The following is a 21,824-nucleotide window of genomic DNA, read 5'->3' as shown; positions in this document are numbered from 1 at the left end:
TTAAACATGTCATGGCCAAGTATAAACATATCTGATAGATGGTGTAAACACAACATACATATATACATGTGTGTGTGTGTATACAAGAAAGAAAAATACTAATAAAGGTACATATTCGTGGCACGTTTCTTACATTATACAGAGGCCAATGCACAAAGCGATCAAGCCGTGTTACGACAAGCACGCAATAAAAGCGAATGATAAAGATAGTCCATTAGGTATACCATATGTATATACCCACACAACCAAGCAAAGGAAAAAAAAATCTTGCTTGTGTGAGAAAGTGAGCAGATATCTCTTCTAACCACAATGGGCGTGGCTGAAAGAAAAAACATAACAGAGGATAGCGCAGCACAGCACAACACAGCACAGCACAGCAGGGCACAGTTACAGCATAAGAAAACCAAGATAAAACAAAACAAGTATATTGTATATAAACTGGGCATAAAGTACCTTTTTGGTTCAAAACCCTATATCAATCATCTGACATGTTTATCTTGTCCAATCTGTGTCGCGCTACAAAGAAACAAAATGCCTTTTAATACTGACAGATCAAGTCTACAGATACAGGTGGAATATTATTGGGCAGTAAGGAACCATTAGCTCTTTTTAGTCAAGTAAGGCTATGTGTACAAAAAATGGCACGCCATTGGATTTTCTTCTTATACTTTTGGACGTCAAGCCTTTCTGCCTGTGACACATTAAAAAAAAGGGAAAAGGAAAAAGGAAATTGGGCTAGAATAGGCCAAGAAATAATGACCCCAAATGAAAAAATGTCAATAGTAGATGTATAGAGCCGGGATGTGAACAATCGTAGACAAGGCTTGTTTAGCTCCTTATTTTTTTTAGAGTCACTCGCATTTTTGCTGTTAAACCGGGTGCCCTGAGACTGTTGTTGTTGGTGCAATAATTTTGTAGGTGTATATATATATATTTGTGTGTGTGTGTGTGTTTGGCTGTCTGTGTAGATATAAATAATATTGATTATATTTTAGATGACCGACTGTATCAAAAAACACAAAAAGCAAGTTGATGAAGAAACCGGAGTCGTTGTAAAGAAGATAGGGTTGGATATCCAATCTACAACTGTCATTAAAACGAAGCATTGGCCATTAATACGATCGTGCGACTTTTCTAGTGCGGATTTGGTTTGATTGACTCGTAATCAAATATACATACAAGCTAATAAAGGGAGGGAGAGAGAGGGGTGGGAATCTTGAAAAAGAAATCTTCCCTGGGACATTATTTCATTGTGTATTAATCAAATGACCCTGAATATATGACATTATACGGACCAAAGAAAGAAAGAAAAAATAATAATACAGTAAATAGTAATAAAAAGGGCAATTGGCAAAGATATTGCAGTTTGAAGTATATAAGACAAAAACCGTTCTATTGAATTTACACACACATATTCGTGAGTTTCTTATTTTCTCGATTCAAAGTGGGTCGAATTGGCCGTCGAGAAGAAGGAAAGTCTAGCTGTCAAGAAATGTCAAGGCTTTACACATCAAGTCAAGTCAAGTAATAATAATAATAATAATAATAATAATAATAATAATAATAATAATAATAATAATAAATGCAAGCTTAAAAAAATGGAATAAATGGAATGATAAGGAATTACGAGATGCTTAGCTGATACGAGCAATGGGAAGCGTGAAAGGGATGAAACACTTGTGATAAATCCCCGCACACTAAAAGGAAAGAGGAAAAGAAGAAAAGAAACACGCCGTAGAAGGCTCGATTGAGGATCTAGCCAATAACCAAGAGACTGCAAGAAGAACAAGAAGAACAAGAACAAAATAAGATAATATAGACAGAGATAGTGTGTGTGTGTGTGAAATAGCGCCGCTAGAATAACTGTGGGGGAATCGGTTTTACTTTCTTTTGGCTTCTTCATGAAAAGGGTTGTTGGGACTATCAAGGCCATGTGAAATGGACAATAAAGTGAGATGACTGTTTAAGCTGGGTCAATCAAACCCGTGACGGCGTATTTTTACCCAACTGAAAAAGGGTAAGGAGGGGGGAGGAGGACAAGACCGTGAATGGCAAATGGTGATTGCCACGTTCTTTATAGCCTAATCAAGACATCGAAACCTTTTGAGAGGATTAGCTTTTTTTAAATAAATAATTATATATATATATATATTTCTTGTCGAAAATAATAATAAAAATAATAGCAATATAAAAAAAAAACAGGCGGATTTAAGGTGGCCAGGCAAGATAAAATAGCCCTGGTGGGACTTTGCCTTTCGTAGTACTCTGGAGCAGGTTTATCTATGCTTGTGAAATATCAAGAATCTTGATGAAATTCCACTACTTGATGGTGCAACAAAAACAACAAGAATTGGAAAAGAAATGCCTTGATATTCCAGAGCTCAAAAAAGTCACACTTTAGATTGTACACAAAATAACAATAAGAAAAAAAAATCAGTTGACAGTAATGATAAAAAAAAATATAACCTATTGTTGTTGTTGTTATTGTTGTTGTTGTTGTTGTTGTTGTCATGGAGATTTCAGTATATATATAATTATATAATTTATATATTTGTAAAAAAAAATTATAATGGAATATATTATATTGTGTATATAAAAAAAAAAGAAAAGATTTGCCCAGATGGTCAAAGCGTAATGAGTCCGACAAGATTATTTTATATACACAAATTTAATTACACGCACATATTTGTAGTCCCCCCAAATAAATAATAATAGTAATTATAATAATAATAGTAATAATAATAATAAACAATGACAATCTGTTACTTTTATATATTTAGACTCGCTTAACTAATGAATAACCATGGCAACAGTTACTAGGTTGCCATCTAGAATGAATATATATATATATATTTATTTGTATAATGACGTTGTATTGCCGGATAAAAGTGGTAGAAAAGAAACGTCCTGTTATTTTGTCTGTTCATATGATCTTGTCTCTATCGCCCAAATGTCACTTTGGTATTGGTCACGCGTCGCACAGGTGGCTTTTAAGTAAGCACGTCTCTTGCCTGTGCTTCCTCCTGTTAAATTCGCTTTAACCTCGCCTATTTCTCATTCTCCTTATTCCCCTCTTTTCTTTTTTTCTCTTTCTTCCAGCTCGTCTGTACCGACTTGCCCTTTCTTGTTCCTTTTTTGCTGTATTCCATGAAATTAGCGTCTATTCGTCTTTACCGCTCCTAATCTCGACTACCTCATCTTCATAATGTCAACATTGTCAAAGGTAAACTTTAAACCGCCTTTCCAAAAAATAAAAATAAATTATATTGTATTGTATTTTGTACTTACAATAAGAGTTTTTTACAGCGTTCATTCAGTCCTGTCATCCTATTCCATGACCACCACTTTGTAAAAGAAGAATCGGGTGATCTTGAACATGTTCATGTACCCTGTGGCGACCCTTACTACGGCCAATTTATCGAATCGCATAAGAGAAGAATCCATCGGATGTTGGAAAACAACGGTCGTTACTGGGCTGACATTATTACCTGGTCCAGAGGTAAGAATCAGAATCAGAATCAGAAAAAAGAAATCTTGATGGTTTCTTATTATTACTGTTATTATTGTGATGCTAATGACAAACATTAAACATTTTAATAGATCATCCTGGCCATATGGAGAAACTCTCACCTGTACCTTCCCTTGTATCATCCCCAACCCCTCCCCTCCACCCGCGTGACCTTCCTTCTCCCGCCAGCTCCATTTCTCCTTCACCAACCACTAGTCACCGAAAGGAAGCTAGTCCAAGACTCCGTTCATCTTCATCCGCTTCCTCTGCGAAATCATCCCCACACACGGCCACTGCTGGTTCGGTAACCGTAGACACAACAAAGTCAAGCAAGAGACGCCGAGGAAACCTTCCAAAAGCTGTCACTGCTATTCTAAGAGAATGGCTTGCTCGTCATAAGAAACACCCATACCCAACCGAGGAAGAAAAAGCCAGCCTGGCACGAGAAACCAATCTGACCCTCAACCAGATCAGCAATTGGTTTATTAATGCCCGGCGACGAATTCTTCAGCCAATGCTTGACCGAGAAGAAGAAGAAAAGCATGAGCTGGATATCTTGCCTTACTCTGCGGTTCACCCGTTCCAATCAAACCATGCACTCCCAGAAGATGTCTTTGATCGCCGGCTGAGAAAACGATCTGCAGACGCCTTTTCCAAATATTCACCTGTCAAAAGACTTGGCAGCCGTCGAAGACAATAAAAATTAACCAAAAAACAAAAAACAAAAGCAAAAATGCCATTCTCTCACAAAATTATCTCCCCCTTCCCTTCCCCTTCCCTTTCCCCCAAACTCCCCCCCCTTTACCTTTTTCTTCTTTCCTGCATCTCACTCCTATGAAATTTGTAATTCTATGCTACCCTTTCTTCCTTCTTTATGAATAGTCTTTTTTTTTACACACACTCTCTCTCTATTTTTTCTCATGTATATTTAATCCCACTCTTGCTTTGTTATTATCTCATTTTGTATTGGTATTTAGTTCTTTTTTTCTCTCTTTCTTCTTCATATATAATCATTATCATTATTATCATTATCATTATCATTACCATTATTATCATTACCATTAACATTAACATTACCATTACCATTATTCTTAGTATTATTAATATTATTATTAAGTTCTCTGTACTCACTTTTTGTTTAATTTTTTTGTCTTGATTGTTTCCCGAGTGCCTGGCGCATGAAACAGGTTTGACATGAGGCAAATACAAATTATTTTGATGACATGGCTTGTCAAACAACCATGCAAACTTTCCAAAAATAGTCAATGTGAAATTGTTTCCAAGCCCAAAAATCACAATTAAACTTTTATATTTATATATTTATATATTTATATAAATATTATAGTCTGTTTTTTTTTATTTTATCACTATTTTTTGCGTGTGCAAATGCCATGCGAAAAATAGAGAAATATACTATAATACATAAGATCAGATTTTCACGCGTGAAATCTGCTATTCATTACTTCATTCTTTTCTATTTTGAAATCCACATACAATAAGCAGCACACATCACATAGCCTACATAATATGCACAACATACACAACGCTACAATAAAGTATGTTACGCTAGACTACAGTAGACTACACTTGAATATACTATATTTCACTACCCTACAGAACACAGCACAGCACCCAACAGGATTGGAATAGAAAAGGGATCAAGCTCCTTTAATGCTCACAAAAATTACTTTTTTTTAGCCATGTTCTTGTCACGTGAAAATCCACGTCACGCTTACTTCTTTTGCTCAGACAACACAAAACTCTTTTGCTCAAAAAAATAAGTACTCTTCTCCAAAAAACAGTCCTTATGCTCCTTCCAACTGCCCTCGAGGCTCAGGTCGAAAGCTTCATTTCACGCCTCAAGAGACGGTAATTATGGATGGACGCTAAAGTGGTATTCCACGACTAAAACCGTCAACCAAGTCAAGTGATTGGCTCGTATGAAGTAGCCAAAGAAACCGCAGTTTTACTGCGACAAGCAGTCTCAACCACTCGATGGAAAGATGTCAATTCTATCATTGAAACAATTACCGAACTTGGTGGAAGGCTTGCCATGGCCCAACCCAAAGGTACCGAAGAATGCGTGCACATATATATACACATGTGTACATGTAGAGAAAGAGGAAGAGGAAGAGAGATTATAAGAATTTTCATTGTATCAACGAATTTAATATTATTACAATACATAGAGTTGGCAGTTGGTAACATTGTCCGACGCGTTCTCAAAGTTATTCGTGAAGTGGCCCAAGGTGAATTGGAAACAGACGGTGTTGCAGATGTGGATGAAAATGAAAGTGAAGGATACACTTCTGAAGACGAAGACGTCCCTGTGAAGGGCAAAATTCAGTCCTCAACCAGCAGTATTGTCAGTTCGCTCAACGAACGCCCTCCTTTGATCACCCAATCATCAATGTTTAGACTACTGGCTGATGTTGGGCCAAAGAGTGACGAGAAAAAGGCAAACTACAACTTGAAACCATTGATTATTCAGGAAATCAACGAAGAGATTATTGCAGATCTTGAGAGTGTCTATAAGGGGATCGCTGATCAGGCTGTGGATTATATTCATGCAAATGAAGTGATCATGACAATTGGTAGATCACGAACAGTAGAAAAGTTCCTCCGCAGAGCAGCAGAACACCGCAAGTTCCAAGTCATTGTGGCCGAGACTTCTCCTACGTGAGTACAATGTGCATTTAAAGAGATAAAGCAGATTGAAGATCGAAGATTAGAGATTGGATATTGGAAATTGGATCGAATATTCAATAATTGCTCTACGTTTTTTCTTTAAAAAAAGTTATCAAGGACACCAAATGGCTATTGCACTTTCAGCTGCTGGAATTGACACTACAGTTATTGTGGACTCTGCAATCTTTGCTGCTATGCCAAGAGTCAACAAAGTTGTTTTGAGTGCTCACGCTGTACTTGCCAATGGAGGTCTTGTGTCTGTGACTGGATCTCATTTGTTGGCTGCTGCTGCCAAGCACCATTCAACACCTGTGCTTGTCTGCACTGCTCTTTACAAGCTTTCTCCATTATTTGCTTATGATGCCGATGCATTCAACGTCACTGTTGCACCCAACAGTGTTCTTGATTTCCAACAAGGTTCTTTGGTAGACAAGGTAGCAGTATCCAATCCATACTATGACTATGTCTCTCCAGAACTTGTCAGTCTGTTTGTTCACAACTTGTAAGATTCTTCATTTTTCATTTTTCATTTTTTAACTGGGGAGTACAAATGAACTAATGGTTATTCTTTAAATATATACGTAGAGGATCAGCACCACCAACATATGTTTACAGACTCATCAACGACAATTACGACCCAGAAGACACTACGTTATAAATTCTCCTCTCTATCCCAATTTAATAAAGATTATTATATTCAATTCAATCCATAAATGTACATTACAAAATAAAATAGAGGTGACGTATCGCAACATCCCTTTTTGTCTCTCTTTGCCTCTCTTTTTTTTCTTTGTGCTTTGTAAAGCTGCAGGACAGACCGTCACTCTATATTTCTCTCTGTCTCTTTTATATTATAAATTTATTCCTATACTGCTTTTAACTATTATGCAAGCATTTCATTGTAATCGATGTGGCCAATCACTTCGGATTGATGATTCACTCGCAGATCTTGATGACGCTACTGCAGACATGTTAATGGGTGAGAGTTTTATACCGAGTTTTCATTTAATTGTTCATTTTATTTGCTTAATTTACTTAATTTTATTATATCTGCGCAGCTCCCCTCCTTGCAGAAGAACAATATCAAAAGCAAAACAGGAAAACAAAATCTAACACACTACAGATTCAGGATGGTAGCCAGTCTAACAATCTCAAACCACTTCATCATCGTGTCATTGGAACCCAACAGACGCAACCACGTTCAGGTAAACACAGCCGTGAGATATTCAATGGCGGGCCTTCAGATTCCTTTGTTGTCCTGTCTCGGTCCCAGGCAACACCGCCAAACCAGACCTCCACATCCGGACAACCACTTTTACAACCCCAAACTGTACCTGCTACAGACGAGAAACAGTGGCAAACCCAACGCAATAATAATTTAACCCATCGGCTCAGGGTAGCAAAGCGATTATTTGATCTCATGTCATCAAAATCAAGTGTGGATCATCCTATGTGCCACGAGTGCACCGATATGCTTTTGGAGAGTCTGGAAAAACAATTAGAAGATGTGGGGCGAGAAAGGGATTATTATATTGATTTTCTCAAGAAAGTAAAGGATGGGAAAGTAAGCCAAGATGAAGAAAAAGAACTTGTAAAACAAGTAAAAGATGTAAGGAAGAAGATAAGAGGAAGGTTATCAGCCATTAATATATATATATTACAATTCTAAAATAATAATTTATGGATTGAACGGTAAAAACTATTACTGTTTTAAGCTTGTAGTGCAAGAAGAAAAAGTGACAGATCTCTTGAAAGAAGAAGAAGATAAACGAGATGCACTGGCAAAACAGCTTGCAGCAATGGAAGAAGAGATGAAGGAATTAAATAAACGGGATGAGGCATTTTGGGAAAAGAGTAATTCATATCAACTCAAACTGCAGAGTTTTCAAAATCAACGGGATTCTATCAATTTGAAATACGATCATGATGTGAAACAGTACGAAAGACTCCAAAAGACAGTTGTTTACAACGATGCCTTTTCAATCTCACACGATGGGCCATTCGGAACTATTAACGGCTTCAGACTTGGTAGGCTTGGCTCCCATTCGGTAAGACTAAACGATATCTTTCGTAGACTACAAAAAAATCTAATTATTGTGTGTATATTTGTATTTTTTTGTAGGTAGAGTGGGCAGAAGTTAATGCAGCTTGGGGGCAAACATTGTTACTACTGTACACTGTAGCCAACAAACTTAAATTCCAGTTCCAAACGTAAAGAAACCTTTTCGCTTACTATCGATGGATACAATTTCAATCTTCCACATTTTGACATGTATTTGTGTACGATTTTTTTCTTTCCCTTCTTTTTTTTAGGTATCGTTTGGTGCCCATGGGGTCATTCTCAAGAGTTGAAAAGATTGACGGTGACAGCGTACTGTCTTATGAACTGTGAGCGAAAATGAGGAAATAGAGATCCACTCAACACCATCAGAAACTAAACATTCTTCAAAATCAGGTACGGCTCAGGTGACTTTGGGATCAACCGCATGTTCCTCAACCGTCGGTTTGACCACGCAATGGTTGCCATTCTCAACTGCCTTAAACAACTCACAGATTTTGCTGAAGAAAGGGACAAGAGTCTGCGATTGCCTTATCGAATTAACAAGGACAAGATTGGTGAATTGTCTATACGTCTTCAATTCAACCAAGAAGAACTCTGGACAAAGGCACTAAAATACATGCTAACCAACATGAAATGGATTCTTGCCTTTGCTAGTCGCACTATTGTCACAGCCGATGCTCCCACTCCTTCTACCTAAAAAAAAATACACGCATACAGTGCCTCCGGCATCAATTTGCACAAATTAAATATTATTATTTTTTGTATTTATTGGTCGGCTTCAATGCAAAAACACTGAGCGATTTGTTTATATACCTGAAAAAAAAAGGTCGCGGTATTGCAAAAGAGTATTTGTGGAGAAAGAAAGAGAGAAATGAATGACAAAGGCTTATTCTAAGAAAAAGCATATCAACACTAGTGTCCTAACCGTTATCACTCCAGGAAGAAAATGTTGTTCATTCGTAACGCAGGCCCAGTGTGCCCGCCAAATGGCATGTATTGTGGAGGTCATGCCTAGAGCTTGTGTGTGTTTGGGGAAGGGTAGATCAACGTATTACAAAGTGGTCAGAAGAGGGATCATTTTCTCCACCGACAAGCGCGAGCACACCTGAGATATAACTACTACACACGAGACGCTTTTGAAGGCAGTTGACCAGCAAATGTCCAGGATGTCATATTTGGACTGGCGTATAGGACAAAAGAAGACATCAACGAAATTGTTAGTCTTTTGAAGGACAAAAAACCTGGTAGGCATGCGCTCCCAAAGGGACTGCATATAGACTAATTGGTCCTTTGGTAAAAGCTTTTATAAAATAGAAGACTTTTAAACGTCCAAGATATTCGAATAGTCTCATGCCAGTAGCTAAAATAACATTTATGTTCCGATGAATCAAGAGCACAACCTCTTAAACTTATTTCAGTTTGTCTCCCTTCACTTAACAACCCATGTCTAAGAACATAGCAATATAAAGATATAGTTTTTGAATAAAAAAAAGTAAATTTATTAAATAAATAATAATAATATTTTGGACCTTCGTGAGCTCTTTTCATATTGTGTATATAATTAAGCATTAACATGTAATGATTCTTACAAACTTCAACCAGGATATTTTTATTTTATTTTTGTATTGTTTATTGATTGAACTGTCCACCCGAAGGCATGGGAGTTAAAATTAAGTAATACTAGTAAGAGATTCTTCTAGTTCCAGTCTTCGAATGTGCAAAACTGCTCAACCAGGATATTGTTCCATTCCCCATGACAAAAGCGTAATTTGAACATGACAGAAACTAAGCTTGGGTCGCACAATAACGCAAATTGAGTTCCAATAAAACGAAAATTGAAGCAATAAAAAAATGTAATTGACTTTATACTACAATATTGGTTTGCTTGCTCAACGTCCTTTCCGCCAATTACTTTTTTGCCTTATTGTTCTCCGCCAGCTCTTAGAGAAGCTCTATATTCGCCCTTTCGCTCAACGTACCTTCCTGTAACATGCCGCCCAACCGTCGAAGTACGACCACCATTGAATGTGCTTGTTCCCGGCGTACTTTAACATCGTTTGTCCGCTCCATCTTTCTGTCTTCTCTACAATTTTCATTCTAGAATCTCCAAACCCATCAGTCCCACTCTTCTGCCTCATCAACTCAGTCGGTCTTGGTCCTTTTCTTTACCTCACGGTGGTCATCATATTTTGTTCTGTTTCATATACTAAAAAATCCTTTGTTAACCCCGCTTGCATTATAGATCCCTCTGGCCTTCCCAAACCCGCCCTGTGTCTTTCGGTTTCACTCTCTTGACACTTAAACGCACTTTCTCTTCAATTGTTATAATAAACTTTCTGTCTGGTCATATATTTTGACCTTGTAGTCTTTTCGAACAGTGGTACCTACCATTTTGATTTTCTCTCTTCGATTATTTAATCCTTCACCTTCATTCATACTATCGATCCAGTCCTTCCTGCTGCTTCGGTTTTTGGCGGAACCATGCTGGCTATATGGCGCCCTCACTAGATATCGATTTTCGAACAAGTTCCTTTTGTCTCCTCTGTTACCATATTCACCACCTTTACTATTCTCGATTGTCTCAAAAGCGAAATTGACCTTAATATATTCTACCTTTTGCTTCCTCTTCCTATACACATAGAATGTGTATAACACAAAGCTAAAGGGAAATAGAAAGCCCAAAAACAAGTCGTAACTTCCTCTATTGCTTGCAGCGTAGATTCCCACTAATAAACCAGAGCCTCCGGCTCCCTACAAATAAAACATTTTATACTAAAGTCTAAAATGATTCTAACTTTAACAAATTGATGTCAAAGGCACTGTACATATACACCCTAGCGCATCTATATATATCCCATAATTTCCACCAAATAGCACCAAATACATGTACATAGACCCAATAACTATGCTGCCTTTTTATCGATGCTGTATATAAAATAATACTTTCTTAAATGTCGAACTTTGTAAAATGAGTGTATGATGTGTGTGTATTATTGATTTTTTTGTTTTGTTTGGTTTGGTTTGGTTTCGTCTGGTCTGGTCTAGTCTGATCTGATGGAATTTGGTGTGACGTGGTTTCGTTTCGTCTAGAAAGGCATAGAGGTCTTTTGCTTGGCAATAGCCTTGAGCTTGTCCTATAAAATAATTGAGTAAATTAATAAATCACGTTTAATTTAATTCGATTCAATAATCTATTTTCTCTCTTTTTTTCTTTCAAATTCTTATGTCTGTGTATGTGTGGCTTTTTGTTTCTGTTTATGGCTCTTCCTATTTAAACAAGTCTTGTAATTTACCTCCTTCCAGGCCTGAATAGTCTGGGGCATCTTCTCGAGGTTCTTGCGAATGTTGGCCTGGCGTTCGGCTCGCATGCGTTCATGCTTCTCCAGCTTGTTGGGCTTGTAACGCATGGGTTTGGCAGGGGCAACGGGAGCGAGACCAATCGAAGAGGCATCGATGCCCTCCTGCAGACATGCTTTGCGGAGATCATTCTGGCGACGCAGACTGACCTGTGGGGGTCTCCAGAAACTCTTCTGCTTGGCTTCGTTGAATACAAGTTGTGGGGTAACGTCGGCTTCAACCAAAGGCTTTGTCAGCTTTTGGAGAAACTTTTGAGAAAATACACGATGACTGGCCATTATGACAGTTTTTGGTAGGTCGGAAAAGGAAAGGGTTGGATTTTTTTCTTTTACAAAATAAAAAAAAACAAAACAGCCTAGGTTTCTTCTGCCCTATATTTTTTTTGTCATTCGCAACCTTGCTGTATTTTTGTGACGGTTCTTTAGAACTCACAAAGCTGACCTTGGCGGACTTTTGATCTTGCGTGTTCTTGCCTTTTTCCCTTAAATATTCTTTTCTACTATGCGACGACGACCAGTTGGATTAGCGAATGCAACGCATCGAAAGCAATTAGATGTAATGACAAGAACAAATAGGACATGTTGAAAATATAATTTCTCGGGAAATAAAGTGTGATAACAATGAGCATGTTAACACAGAAAGACTTTCAACAAGTGGGAGACTCTATTGCTGCCAAGGAACTTGAACAGGTGTGTGTAATGTGTAGTGTGCAGTATGTAGTGTGTGTATGTCTATACATGTATCCATACAATTTTTTTGCACGTCAACATATATATTTATCTATTATAGGGATTTCTCGCAAAAACTTTGTTGAGATAGCTTCAGAGTCAAATTGAAGTCTTTAAATCAAATCTTGAAGAATTTGCATGGAAACATCGTAAAGATATTCGCAAGGATCCTACCTTTAGATCCCACTTCCAACGAATGTGTGCTACAATTGGAGTAGATCCACTTGCATGTAATAATATATATAGAAAGAGAAAAAGAGAGAATGAAAATGAAAATTAAAATACATGACTCTAAACCAAATATTTTTATTGCAGCAAACAAAGGATTTTGGGCTGACTTGTTGGGAGTAGGAGATTTTTACTATGAACTTGGGATTCAGATCATTGAAGGTTGTATGGCCACCCGAACACGGGATGGTGGATTAACTGAGTTGGGTGATCTGAAGCGCCGCCTAGATAACGCGAGGAGCAAAGAAGGTCGTCAAGAAAAACAAGATATTACAATGTAAGTAAATAAGAGATTGTATATATATGAAAGATACATTTGAAACCAGAACAAAACATGAAACTTGAGGTTTTCTCCTTATACACCTTGTTCTACTTAGGGATGATATAGTACGAGCCATAAAGACACTCAAACCTTTGAGTGGTGGGTTTGAGGTTCTGGAAATAGGAGAACGTAAGATGGTGCGATCCATGCCAAAAGAGCTTGATAAAGATCAATCTGCACTGCTACTCCTTGCACAGGTAATACACAGCAACTATAACAATAACAACATCAAAAGCAGAAACAAGTAAAGAAAAATGCAGGTTGCATTTACATCTAAGAACATGGATTGACACGGAGAACATTGATGTGTCTACACATCCCTACAAATGTATTTTCGGTTGCATAGAAGCAGGGTTATGTAAACAGGCCCATGATTCAACAAAGTCTTGGATGGGAAGATGCTCGCACACAAACTGGTTTGGTGAGTTAAAAAATAATATATATATAGAAAGGATGCTCATAGATAACCAAATATTATCACCTCACTAAATAAACTAAATTTATGCTTTTCTTGTGTCTGTGTATGTATATAACTGATAGCAACACTTGCTACAGGATGGACTAGCATGGATAGATGATCAGGCAGAAGTAGATACGTATTGGATACCAAGTTACTTTAAACTTGACGAATAACTATGATTTGTATGAATACCCTTTTACCCATTTATCCATTTACCTATCTATCTAGACAAGCGATTGGGGGGGAGGGGGTTTCTGTTTCTTTTTCTCTTTAAAGAAGATGATTCCAATAAAACAATTTACCTTTTAAGATTCTTTTTATATAAGCTTTATTATTGTTATTGTTATTATTTAGAAGAAAAAGTCAAATATGTATATAAAGATGCATAAGCACAAGAAAGGATGAATGATAAGGAAAAGAACAAGGCAATAAAAAAAAGCAAACAAGGATATTATGTACAAAAGTAAGCGAATAAATAGCAACAAATGGATTAGGTTAGGTATGGCTAAAATACTAATATAATTTTCTTTTCTGTACAAGTTTATAAAAGATGGTCTACAATTAGAAGCGAAATAAATACCACAAAAGTACAAACGGGTACACAAAAAACGCCATAGCTCCAGAACAATAATCGTAGCATCTCTTCTTCGTACATCCCACTGACTTGTGTGATTTGCGAAAGATTTACTGCAGTTGGTGAGCAACTGACCAAGATCATTACACAAAGGAAACAAGGATCTGTAGCAACATCAGATAATACTTTGCCGTACAGAGCAAACATGATGACCATTGGAATGACCACTAGAGGAACAATGAACATCTTGATGAGAATGGCAAGAGATACGGGTTTCTTGGAGTTTGTTTCGGTTGGCGCCTGGGATTCGGCAATAGAAGTGAGCTGAGAGCCAAGGCAGACCATTGTAAGGGGTACTGCAGCTCGACCACAGGATTCGATTGCTTTAGTGAGACAAGGATAAAGGAACCCACTGCGGTTGTACATCAGATCCTTAAAAGAAGGCACTAGACCAATCAAAAGGCCGAAAAATGCTGCATACAAAGGAGGGGACATATAACTGTGGAAAGTCGATGCCACGGACACGACTTTGCTGAAAATGTGTTTGTTAACCCAGTGTTGAGTAGACACCGAACGATTGTCAAGGTCGATATTGGGAAACGAAAGTAGAGATTGGGTTTCGCCTTTCAGACATTTGGACGTATTAAACGCGATGGTGTGGGAGCTTCGTCGTCTGTCAATTTTCTTGCTGTACTCAACTTCGCTGTCGAGAGACGATAGGGACGATAGGGAGCGAGATGATGTCGCACCATAAGGTGATACAGATTCTTCATCCTTATTATCTAAGCTACTACTGTCGTCACTGTCGTGCTTTTGTAATAAGCTGTAGCCATAAGACCATCGAACAAAATTGCAGAACATTGAAAAGAATAGGATATAAGAGATACCCCTTTATAATTTTTTTATAAAAAAAAACATGTGTGTATTTAGTATTGCGATCATTTGTATTTAAAGAAAAAACATTTACTCTGATTTGTCCTATGTTTTTTTGTTCTTGGTTTTTCTTAATAATAATAGTAATTACCTTGCGGAAACTGTCTCTTGGGTATCGTCTGCACTCCAAAAGAGAACCTTGCCTGCCTCGGACACTGCCAGACTCGACATGATGGCTACCGGAAGAGAATTTGTGTTGGCAAACATGGCACAGGCGAGTACAAACGGACGGTAGTAAGGATCAAGACGCGTAAAACGCATCACTAGCCGAGAAATTAGATAGGCTAGTAGAGTGAACGTGAAATAAAATACGGGGATTGGCCATAGTGTGAGCAGCTTGTTGAATGATATAACGGAAGCGATATTGTTGAACATCAAGCATGGCGTAAAGAATACCAGGTTGAGCCTTGACAACCACTATTTAAATTGTGATGATAATAACAATAAATGCAGGAGATTAGCATTATAAATTTTGGTTGACTTTCTTTAGATGTGAAGTGCTTTCTTTATTGCTGAAGAAAATTATTATACCTTTTGTTTTTCTGGGGTAAAATAATCAAGTTTTGTGAGACCATATCCAAAGATGACGATGAACATAACTTGTAAAACCGCCTATTTTATTATAATAATATTATAACACCGTCAGTTGAAGAATCAATAAGGGGGAGATTTTTAACATTCTTTTTTTTTTATTTATTTTCTATATTAATACATATATCTATGTATGGCTTTATGCTTACCTGGATGGCAGATATTATTAGATGAAGCATTTTATTGAAGTGGTGTAAGGAAGAGTGCAGAAAGACAGATAAGGAAAGGAATTGGAGAATATTTGATTTTTCACTCTTTTTCTTTTATTTTATTATTACTATTTTTTATTCGCAGAGAATGATGCCATTAGCGGCTAATTGACGCCAGTCTACCTTGATTTACACAATACACAAGTCCCCCTTTACCCTAGATAGGAAACCAATTGAGACTATCATATGTGTAGGCTATATTTTTGGGAATAAATCTACAAATATATACTCATATAAAAAAAAAGTCAAGTTAAATTAAATTAATGAATTACATAAAGACAACGCAAGGAGTATTTAAAGATCGAAAGAGCAATTCTGTTTTATAGAAAAATGTACAAAAATTGACCGTATGAGGATGAATGATATATATATATATATATATAGGTGTGTGTGAAATAAAATAATACGCCACTAAACGTGTTAACATAATTTAGATTTATTAAAAACTATTGTGAATTGAAGAATTTTGGCTTTGATTTTTTTTTTTTTAAAAAAAATAAATAGAAAAAAAGCTATCTTGGTTTAGATAAAGGTTCATATCAAGAAAGGCGTTCTACATTCTGATCTTATTGTTTTCTTTTTATGTTGCGCATGTGTGTATGGCTATTTATTTTGGTCTTATTGGTATATAGAATAATACGTGTAGTGAAGGTCAGATATATGGGTAAATAGTATTAAAAAAAAACAAGTAAAAAATATGATCAGTAAGATATGAAGAATAATTTAAAAAGTGATTTATTTTTTACGTGATAAATTGCAAACACTTTTACCTGTAAAAATTGTAATAAACTCCGCTTCCAAAATTTGTTATGAACTTTAAATTTTTCTTTGGATTTATAACTCCGTACACCTCTGTAAAACGCCAAAAAAGGGAATTATTATATATGTTTCAAAATTATAGCTATTATAATAATTTGGATTGACAGTTCAATGGATAACGGGTACCTTGAATTTTATTTTTGTGTGTTATACTTAATTTTGGAACGCATTCTCTCTCTCTCTCTCTCTCTCGCTCACATATACACACAAAAATAAACATTAAAGAAACCATCTTGCCTTGTGTACATCTTTGTATTAAAGAATGCAATGCTCAGCGTGGCTTTGCATAAGAGTAAACGCTTGGCATATCACTATCATATGATGTAGACATTTTGCTTAAAGCGCAGCCCAGTATTTACATCAGTGAACTCCTTTGTTGGATAGTCTTCTCAGGTGGTGTTCAAGTAAAAATAAGTGAGTAAAACATTCAGCCCGACTAAACCCCCACACTCCCATAACAATGAGCCCAAAATAATTACTAATGTTCCAAGATAGAATAAACCATGGTTGCTTACCTTTCTAGATGGAAGCTTTTTATTAACACTCCGTCTAAAGGTCGCACTCGGACCGACCGAAACATTTTTTGAGAAAGTAATTTGGTGATCAACGTCTATTCAGGATGGATATAGGCACGGCTACTGAGAAAGTGAGTAAACGAGCCGATCCCGGGATCGACACTCCTTCTATATATTGTATAATACAATACTACATATGTATACATGTATACAGTGCCTCCAATAAGCAATGTCTCGGCCAATCAAAAGAAATTTCGCATTTTCAAAGTGGAAGTCGTGTTCTTAAAAACCATTGCTTGCTTTTGAAAAATAATGTCGTGTCACAATGATCTCTTAGCACTTGAAATACATATACATATGTAAATGCAGACCTTTTCTCTTGTATGTTATCTTGTTTTCAATGGTTAAATATTTTTATTTAAAGGTGGGTCTGGGAATTTAGTTTATGAGGACAGTGGACCTTAGCTTATGGAGTAAATCGTTGATCAGAGCGACCTTATTGTTGAACTAATTTGGTACTCACACGGATTACTTAAAAAATGCAGCCTCAGGTAAGATTTATTTTTCTCGTCCAACGTTAGTAGAAAAGTCAAAAGGTGAAGATGTACGTATAAAGAAAGCGAATACAAAAATGACTATGTATTCTATATAATCCAGGATAAGGCAAGTTTTTTCGATCGGAATATTGAAGAGTGTAGGAGTACATCAGCTGTAGTGAAGCAATTGGGTATACATATTCGGACTGATCATAAATGCATCTTTAACGAAGAGCATAAACCGGCCGTTATAAACTTTATTTATGTTAGCCCCTTTACTGCTGCTGTTGAAGTGCCTTATACTTTTTACAACCCTAATAGAACAAATGAACTCTGTTAAGACTTTCAACCAGCTCCAAAGCGTCCTACCATATATAACATATATCAATATTGTCTACGTACAGCAAGAATAGTTTATTTGGGAGTCTGATATCGTTATATATACTTTTCTCTGCATTTAAACTTGTTTATAGAAGCATCCTTGAGTAATTGATAGCCGGATAGAAGTTCAAACGATGCTCCGTGATCAATCACAATATCCTGTGACGTACTATACGTCCTAATAGTAACCAATTAATATATATGTATTGAATATTTTTTCTCTTCATCCTTTACTTTCAAAACTTTTGAATATATTCAGGACCAGTGGACAATCCGGCGTAGTCGATAATGACAGGACGTATTACTTTTTGTGTACAGTGAATTCTTTAATATGAGATCTATAAAAATTTGTCAGTAAATTATAACAGCAAAAATAATGTGAATGCTATTCACCGGTGATATCACTATGATAATCTTTTGGTAATAATAAAGTTTTATTTGCTCTTGGATGGTCTCGTTCAAATAAAAGATGGCTCACCAGACATCAGAAACTAATAAATATTTTCTCGCATCTGTCACGAAAATATAGCTTATCAATCATGAGTTGTAAGAGATGGACTCTTGATGCCCCTGTCTCGTTGGTGGGAGATTTCCTCGCATATTCACTTGCCATGAGATCAGTTTTTTTTGTATATGGGACCAGTACGTTAAAACCAAATCACAATCGCCTGCCAAGAATGCTACATCAATACATATGAGTTTTAAGTTGGCGTTAAGAGTTAAAATTGTGTTACTTCGATATTATTCTTTTACAGCCCATAGATCGCGGCCAGAAATTTTGACGTCGTTGGTTTTGCGCCTGTTTATGGTATTTCATATTCCAGCCTGTCCAATCTGATATTGTAATGCGTTCATCGAGCAGTTAGGACTCAAGGCACGGGAAAGTAGCTTTCATTATTAAAATATGGGATTCCATCCTAGAAAATTGTTGAGCATAATAAGTATAATTGCTGCTGCTGTCTCTGTCACCATTATTTTTATCCTTGTTTTTTTTTTACAATCACTCCTTATTATCACCAGCACCGTAATCGAAGTTACTATAGCTAACATTATTATGCGATTGTGAATGGGAACAATATCCTGCAAAGTTTCTAGAAGATTCCGGATATAAAATGTAGGTGTATAGGTCACTATCAATAACCTCTAAAACGGATTGTTATATGGCGAGATTGGTAGTGCCCAGATAAATACGTTGTAATGAGACCGCTTTGTTAGTTTCGTTGTTGTGGTTTTTTTATGAAAGACTATTGATTAGTTCTGTATCTTAAAGTCTAAAGGATTAAGTTACAAGTCTCAAATCACCCCAATTAAATCGATCTACTATTGATTTATTACTACCTTAATACTTCATTAGGAGGCTACACATATCTATATATTAGGGTTTTTCAATTGTAGAAATCTAAAGAATTTAAGATTCAAATGACTATCTTTTATATTACAAAGTAGCCAGGGAGGAAAAGGTAGATCTGAAGAAGTACTATTTCTGAAAACATATATCTAAACTGAAAAGCTTCAATATTTTAGGTGAAAAGTACAAGAATCTAAAGTTCTTTAAGGTCTGAATTTGAAACCCCCTAATTAATGTTATACAAAATATTGAAGGATCAAGATATGCTCTGATTAAGTCTCAGATACAAACGATTTCTATAGATCCTAATCATTTTATTTCCCATTCAAAACAATATAAATATCAGTTAGTAGTTGAGTATAGGAAACCTTTGTCAATTTTTTATACCACTTATTGTTTTCTTCAAAATAACCAAACCTATACAAGCTCTCATGTATTTTTGTGTCATTACTGCTCTTAATTTCTTTAACCTTGTAATGGTCTGTAAATGTTTTTGTTTTGTTTTTTGGGTTCTTTGCCTTTTTCGTTTTTTTTTCGGGGTTATTTGGTCGATGTCCTCCAAAATTAAACAAGAAGCTTTACCTAGAGCCGATATGATTGTTAAACAATGTGTGACAAGGAAGAGAATACGATTTAAAAGGGTCTCTTCTAAGCTCATGGTACTAGCGCATAGTAACAAACTACTGTTATTATCCTGATTGTGTCAAGAAACACTTGACATTAATTTTCAAAAGCAAGCAATGGTTTCTAAAAATACGATTTCCGTTTCTGAAAATACAAAATTGATTTTGATTGACCAGAAAAATCCATTCTGATTGGCTGCAACAATACTTATTGGAAGCACTGTACATGTATGTATGTATTTATGTATGTATATGTACACATACACACACACATTTATGTATATATTTTAGATTCCCCCTTCTTTTTTTTGACTTACCCATGTATGTATATTATAATTATTTCTCAGATTGGTAAAACTTAAACATGTAAAGTTACTTTTCTCTATTTAAGTGCTTGTTCTTTGCACTAGTTCGAACAATGTCCTTCTCTTTCTCTTCTTCTCAAAAATGGCTACCATGACAGCACCACCACCCGAGCAAAGAATTGAATATACCAAAAAGGCGCGTCATGGCCACAACCAGGACATGACAGACGAGAATAACATCCGTCAAGTAGCAGGATGTCTTCCAATTGACCACCAAGCAAAACGGTTCTTATTGATTTCATCACGCAAGAACGCTGATGCATGGGTGCTGGTGAGTTTTGGTGTTTCTTGCTTGTTTGCTTGCTTCATCACGCATTTATTTTTATTTTTATTTAACCAAACTGACCATTTGATTTAAATATTAGCCTAAAGGTGGTTGGGAAATCAACGAAACGAAAGAACAGGCTGCCCTTCGAGAGACATGGGAAGAAGCAGGCGTCAAAGGCATTATATACAAGCACATTGGTGTCTTTGCGGACAAGACCAACAAAGGAAAAGTAAAGGCTCACCACTGGGTCTATGAACTCGAAATTCAAGAAGTAGCCAAGAAATTCCCCGAGCGCAAGAAGCGCGAACGTCGTTGGGTAAGAACATCTCTCTTTGTTTAGCATTCCCTTTCTTTTTCTTTTTCATCTTCTTTACTGTACATTAACAGAGACATAGTGATTTGAATTTGACTACATTTTATATTATTTTATTTTATCTTGTTTTATATTTTAATTTCCCTTAATTCCCTATTCATTCTTTTTTGTTTTTTTTTTTTTTTGAAAATCAAAAAGAAGCATAAAGATTTTCCATATACTAACCAGCTATTTATTATTTCCTTGAATGAAGTTCACTTATGAAGAGGCACTCTTGGCAGCCCAGTCTCCTTTTATCCGTGAAGCAATTCGTATGTCTAGCCTCAACCCTGCCAATAGTCCCGAACCTTCTCCTAGAGTATCTGACGAAAGTCAACCCACATTAACTGGAACCCCCCCGCCCACAATAAAGGCCATACCCCGAAGCAACACAGAGAATCGCAGATCATTTGGTGCCAAACTAAGAGCGCTGTTCAGTTAAATAGATATCAATAGATCCCACATTTGGTTTAAGCCGTAGCTGTAGCCGTCAACCACCGAATGTTACAAGCACCATTTTTTTATTTATTTATTTATATATATATATATATACTTATATTCATGTACACTCATTCAGACAAATTATGTATTCAAAGGGAACCTGGATTTGGAAGGGCCAATATTATCCAAATTGCCTTGTTCCCTTTTTTACAACAACCATACAAAAATACATTTTCACGCACCCACATCCTCTACACAAAATACACTCACAACACATTGTATACACCTATACATTCATATACTCATGCCATTTAATGTCATGTTCCTTTTTTTCTCTGGTCACATCATTTCATTTCATTTTTTTTTAATATAAAATAAATTATTGGATATAATTGATATTAGCTTTATATAGCTTATAACAAGGCGCAAGTTTTGGTATTGTAAAGTACAATAGATGCGCCCTGTCGATCACATTTGTATCGGAAGTATGAGCTTCTATATATATATATATAAAAA

General features: G+C 36.3%; 9 protein-coding genes across 9 annotated transcripts; 6 read left to right on the top strand and 3 right to left on the bottom strand.

The window, feature by feature from the left end:
• Positions 1-309: 309 nt before the first annotated feature.
• Positions 310-1,154, top strand: PHYBLDRAFT_161025 (hypothetical protein; the record flags this gene model as incomplete). Its single annotated transcript, XM_018434333.1, has 2 exons — positions 310-588; positions 996-1,154. The coding sequence occupies 2 exons, from the start codon at positions 310-312 to the stop codon at positions 1,152-1,154; spliced, it is 438 nt and encodes a 145-aa protein (XP_018298418.1).
• Positions 1,155-3,839: 2,685 nt separating this feature from the next.
• Positions 3,840-4,010, top strand: PHYBLDRAFT_95212 (Homeodomain-like DNA binding domain-containing transcription factor; the record flags this gene model as incomplete). The annotated part of the gene is made up of 1 exon (XM_018443886.1): positions 3,840-4,010. A coding segment is annotated over one exon (171 nt), but the record flags the coding sequence as incomplete, so codon positions are not given.
• A 1,305-nt stretch (positions 4,011-5,315) lies between these two features.
• On the top strand, positions 5,316-6,854 carry PHYBLDRAFT_153869 (hypothetical protein; the record flags this gene model as incomplete). Its single annotated transcript, XM_018433281.1, has 5 exons — positions 5,316-5,377; positions 5,432-5,577; positions 5,698-6,187; positions 6,306-6,698; positions 6,782-6,854. The coding sequence occupies 5 exons, from the start codon at positions 5,316-5,318 to the stop codon at positions 6,852-6,854; spliced, it is 1,164 nt and encodes a 387-aa protein (XP_018298416.1).
• A 588-nt stretch (positions 6,855-7,442) lies between these two features.
• Positions 7,443-8,955, top strand: PHYBLDRAFT_105061 (hypothetical protein; the record flags this gene model as incomplete). The annotated part of the gene is made up of 5 exons (XM_018427881.1): positions 7,443-7,805; positions 7,912-8,244; positions 8,319-8,407; positions 8,510-8,584; positions 8,652-8,955. Coding segments are annotated over 5 exons (1,164 nt in total), but the record flags the coding sequence as incomplete, so codon positions are not given.
• Positions 8,956-9,954: 999 nt separating this feature from the next.
• On the bottom strand, positions 9,955-11,085 carry PHYBLDRAFT_61424 (hypothetical protein; the record flags this gene model as incomplete). The annotated part of the gene is made up of 5 exons (XM_018440804.1): positions 9,955-10,169; positions 10,238-10,341; positions 10,428-10,569; positions 10,685-10,887; positions 11,054-11,085. 5 exons carry the CDS (start codon positions 11,083-11,085, stop codon positions 9,955-9,957), a joined length of 696 nt encoding a protein of 231 aa, XP_018298414.1.
• A 259-nt stretch (positions 11,086-11,344) lies between these two features.
• PHYBLDRAFT_61423 (hypothetical protein) lies at positions 11,345-11,893 on the bottom strand (the record flags this gene model as incomplete). Its single annotated transcript, XM_018440803.1, has 2 exons — positions 11,345-11,392; positions 11,552-11,893. The coding sequence occupies 2 exons, from the start codon at positions 11,891-11,893 to the stop codon at positions 11,345-11,347; spliced, it is 390 nt and encodes a 129-aa protein (XP_018298413.1).
• Positions 11,894-12,116: 223 nt separating this feature from the next.
• PHYBLDRAFT_137930 (hypothetical protein) lies at positions 12,117-13,526 on the top strand (the record flags this gene model as incomplete). The annotated part of the gene is made up of 7 exons (XM_018429903.1): positions 12,117-12,170; positions 12,254-12,304; positions 12,435-12,573; positions 12,659-12,848; positions 12,949-13,090; positions 13,240-13,314; positions 13,434-13,526. The coding sequence occupies 7 exons, from the start codon at positions 12,117-12,119 to the stop codon at positions 13,524-13,526; spliced, it is 744 nt and encodes a 247-aa protein (XP_018298412.1).
• Positions 13,527-13,894: 368 nt separating this feature from the next.
• PHYBLDRAFT_161018 (hypothetical protein) lies at positions 13,895-15,630 on the bottom strand (the record flags this gene model as incomplete). Its single annotated transcript, XM_018434332.1, has 4 exons — positions 13,895-14,816; positions 14,952-15,277; positions 15,392-15,472; positions 15,601-15,630. The coding sequence occupies 4 exons, from the start codon at positions 15,628-15,630 to the stop codon at positions 13,895-13,897; spliced, it is 1,359 nt and encodes a 452-aa protein (XP_018298411.1).
• A 4,686-nt stretch (positions 15,631-20,316) lies between these two features.
• On the top strand, positions 20,317-21,753 carry PHYBLDRAFT_184267 (hypothetical protein). Its single transcript, XM_018438907.1, has 3 exons — positions 20,317-20,518; positions 20,613-20,831; positions 21,082-21,753. Exons 1-3 carry the CDS (start codon positions 20,330-20,332, stop codon positions 21,307-21,309), a joined length of 636 nt encoding a protein of 211 aa, XP_018298410.1. The 5' UTR covers positions 20,317-20,329; the 3' UTR covers positions 21,310-21,753.
• The last annotated feature ends 71 nt before the right edge of the window (positions 21,754-21,824 follow it).

This window comes from Phycomyces blakesleeanus (genome assembly GCF_001638985.1).
Source record: "Phycomyces blakesleeanus NRRL 1555(-) unplaced genomic scaffold PHYBLscaffold_1, whole genome shotgun sequence".
Lineage (NCBI taxonomy): Eukaryota > Fungi > Mucoromycota > Mucoromycetes > Mucorales > Phycomycetaceae > Phycomyces > Phycomyces blakesleeanus.
This window is presented reverse-complemented; position numbering and strand designations above follow the sequence as displayed.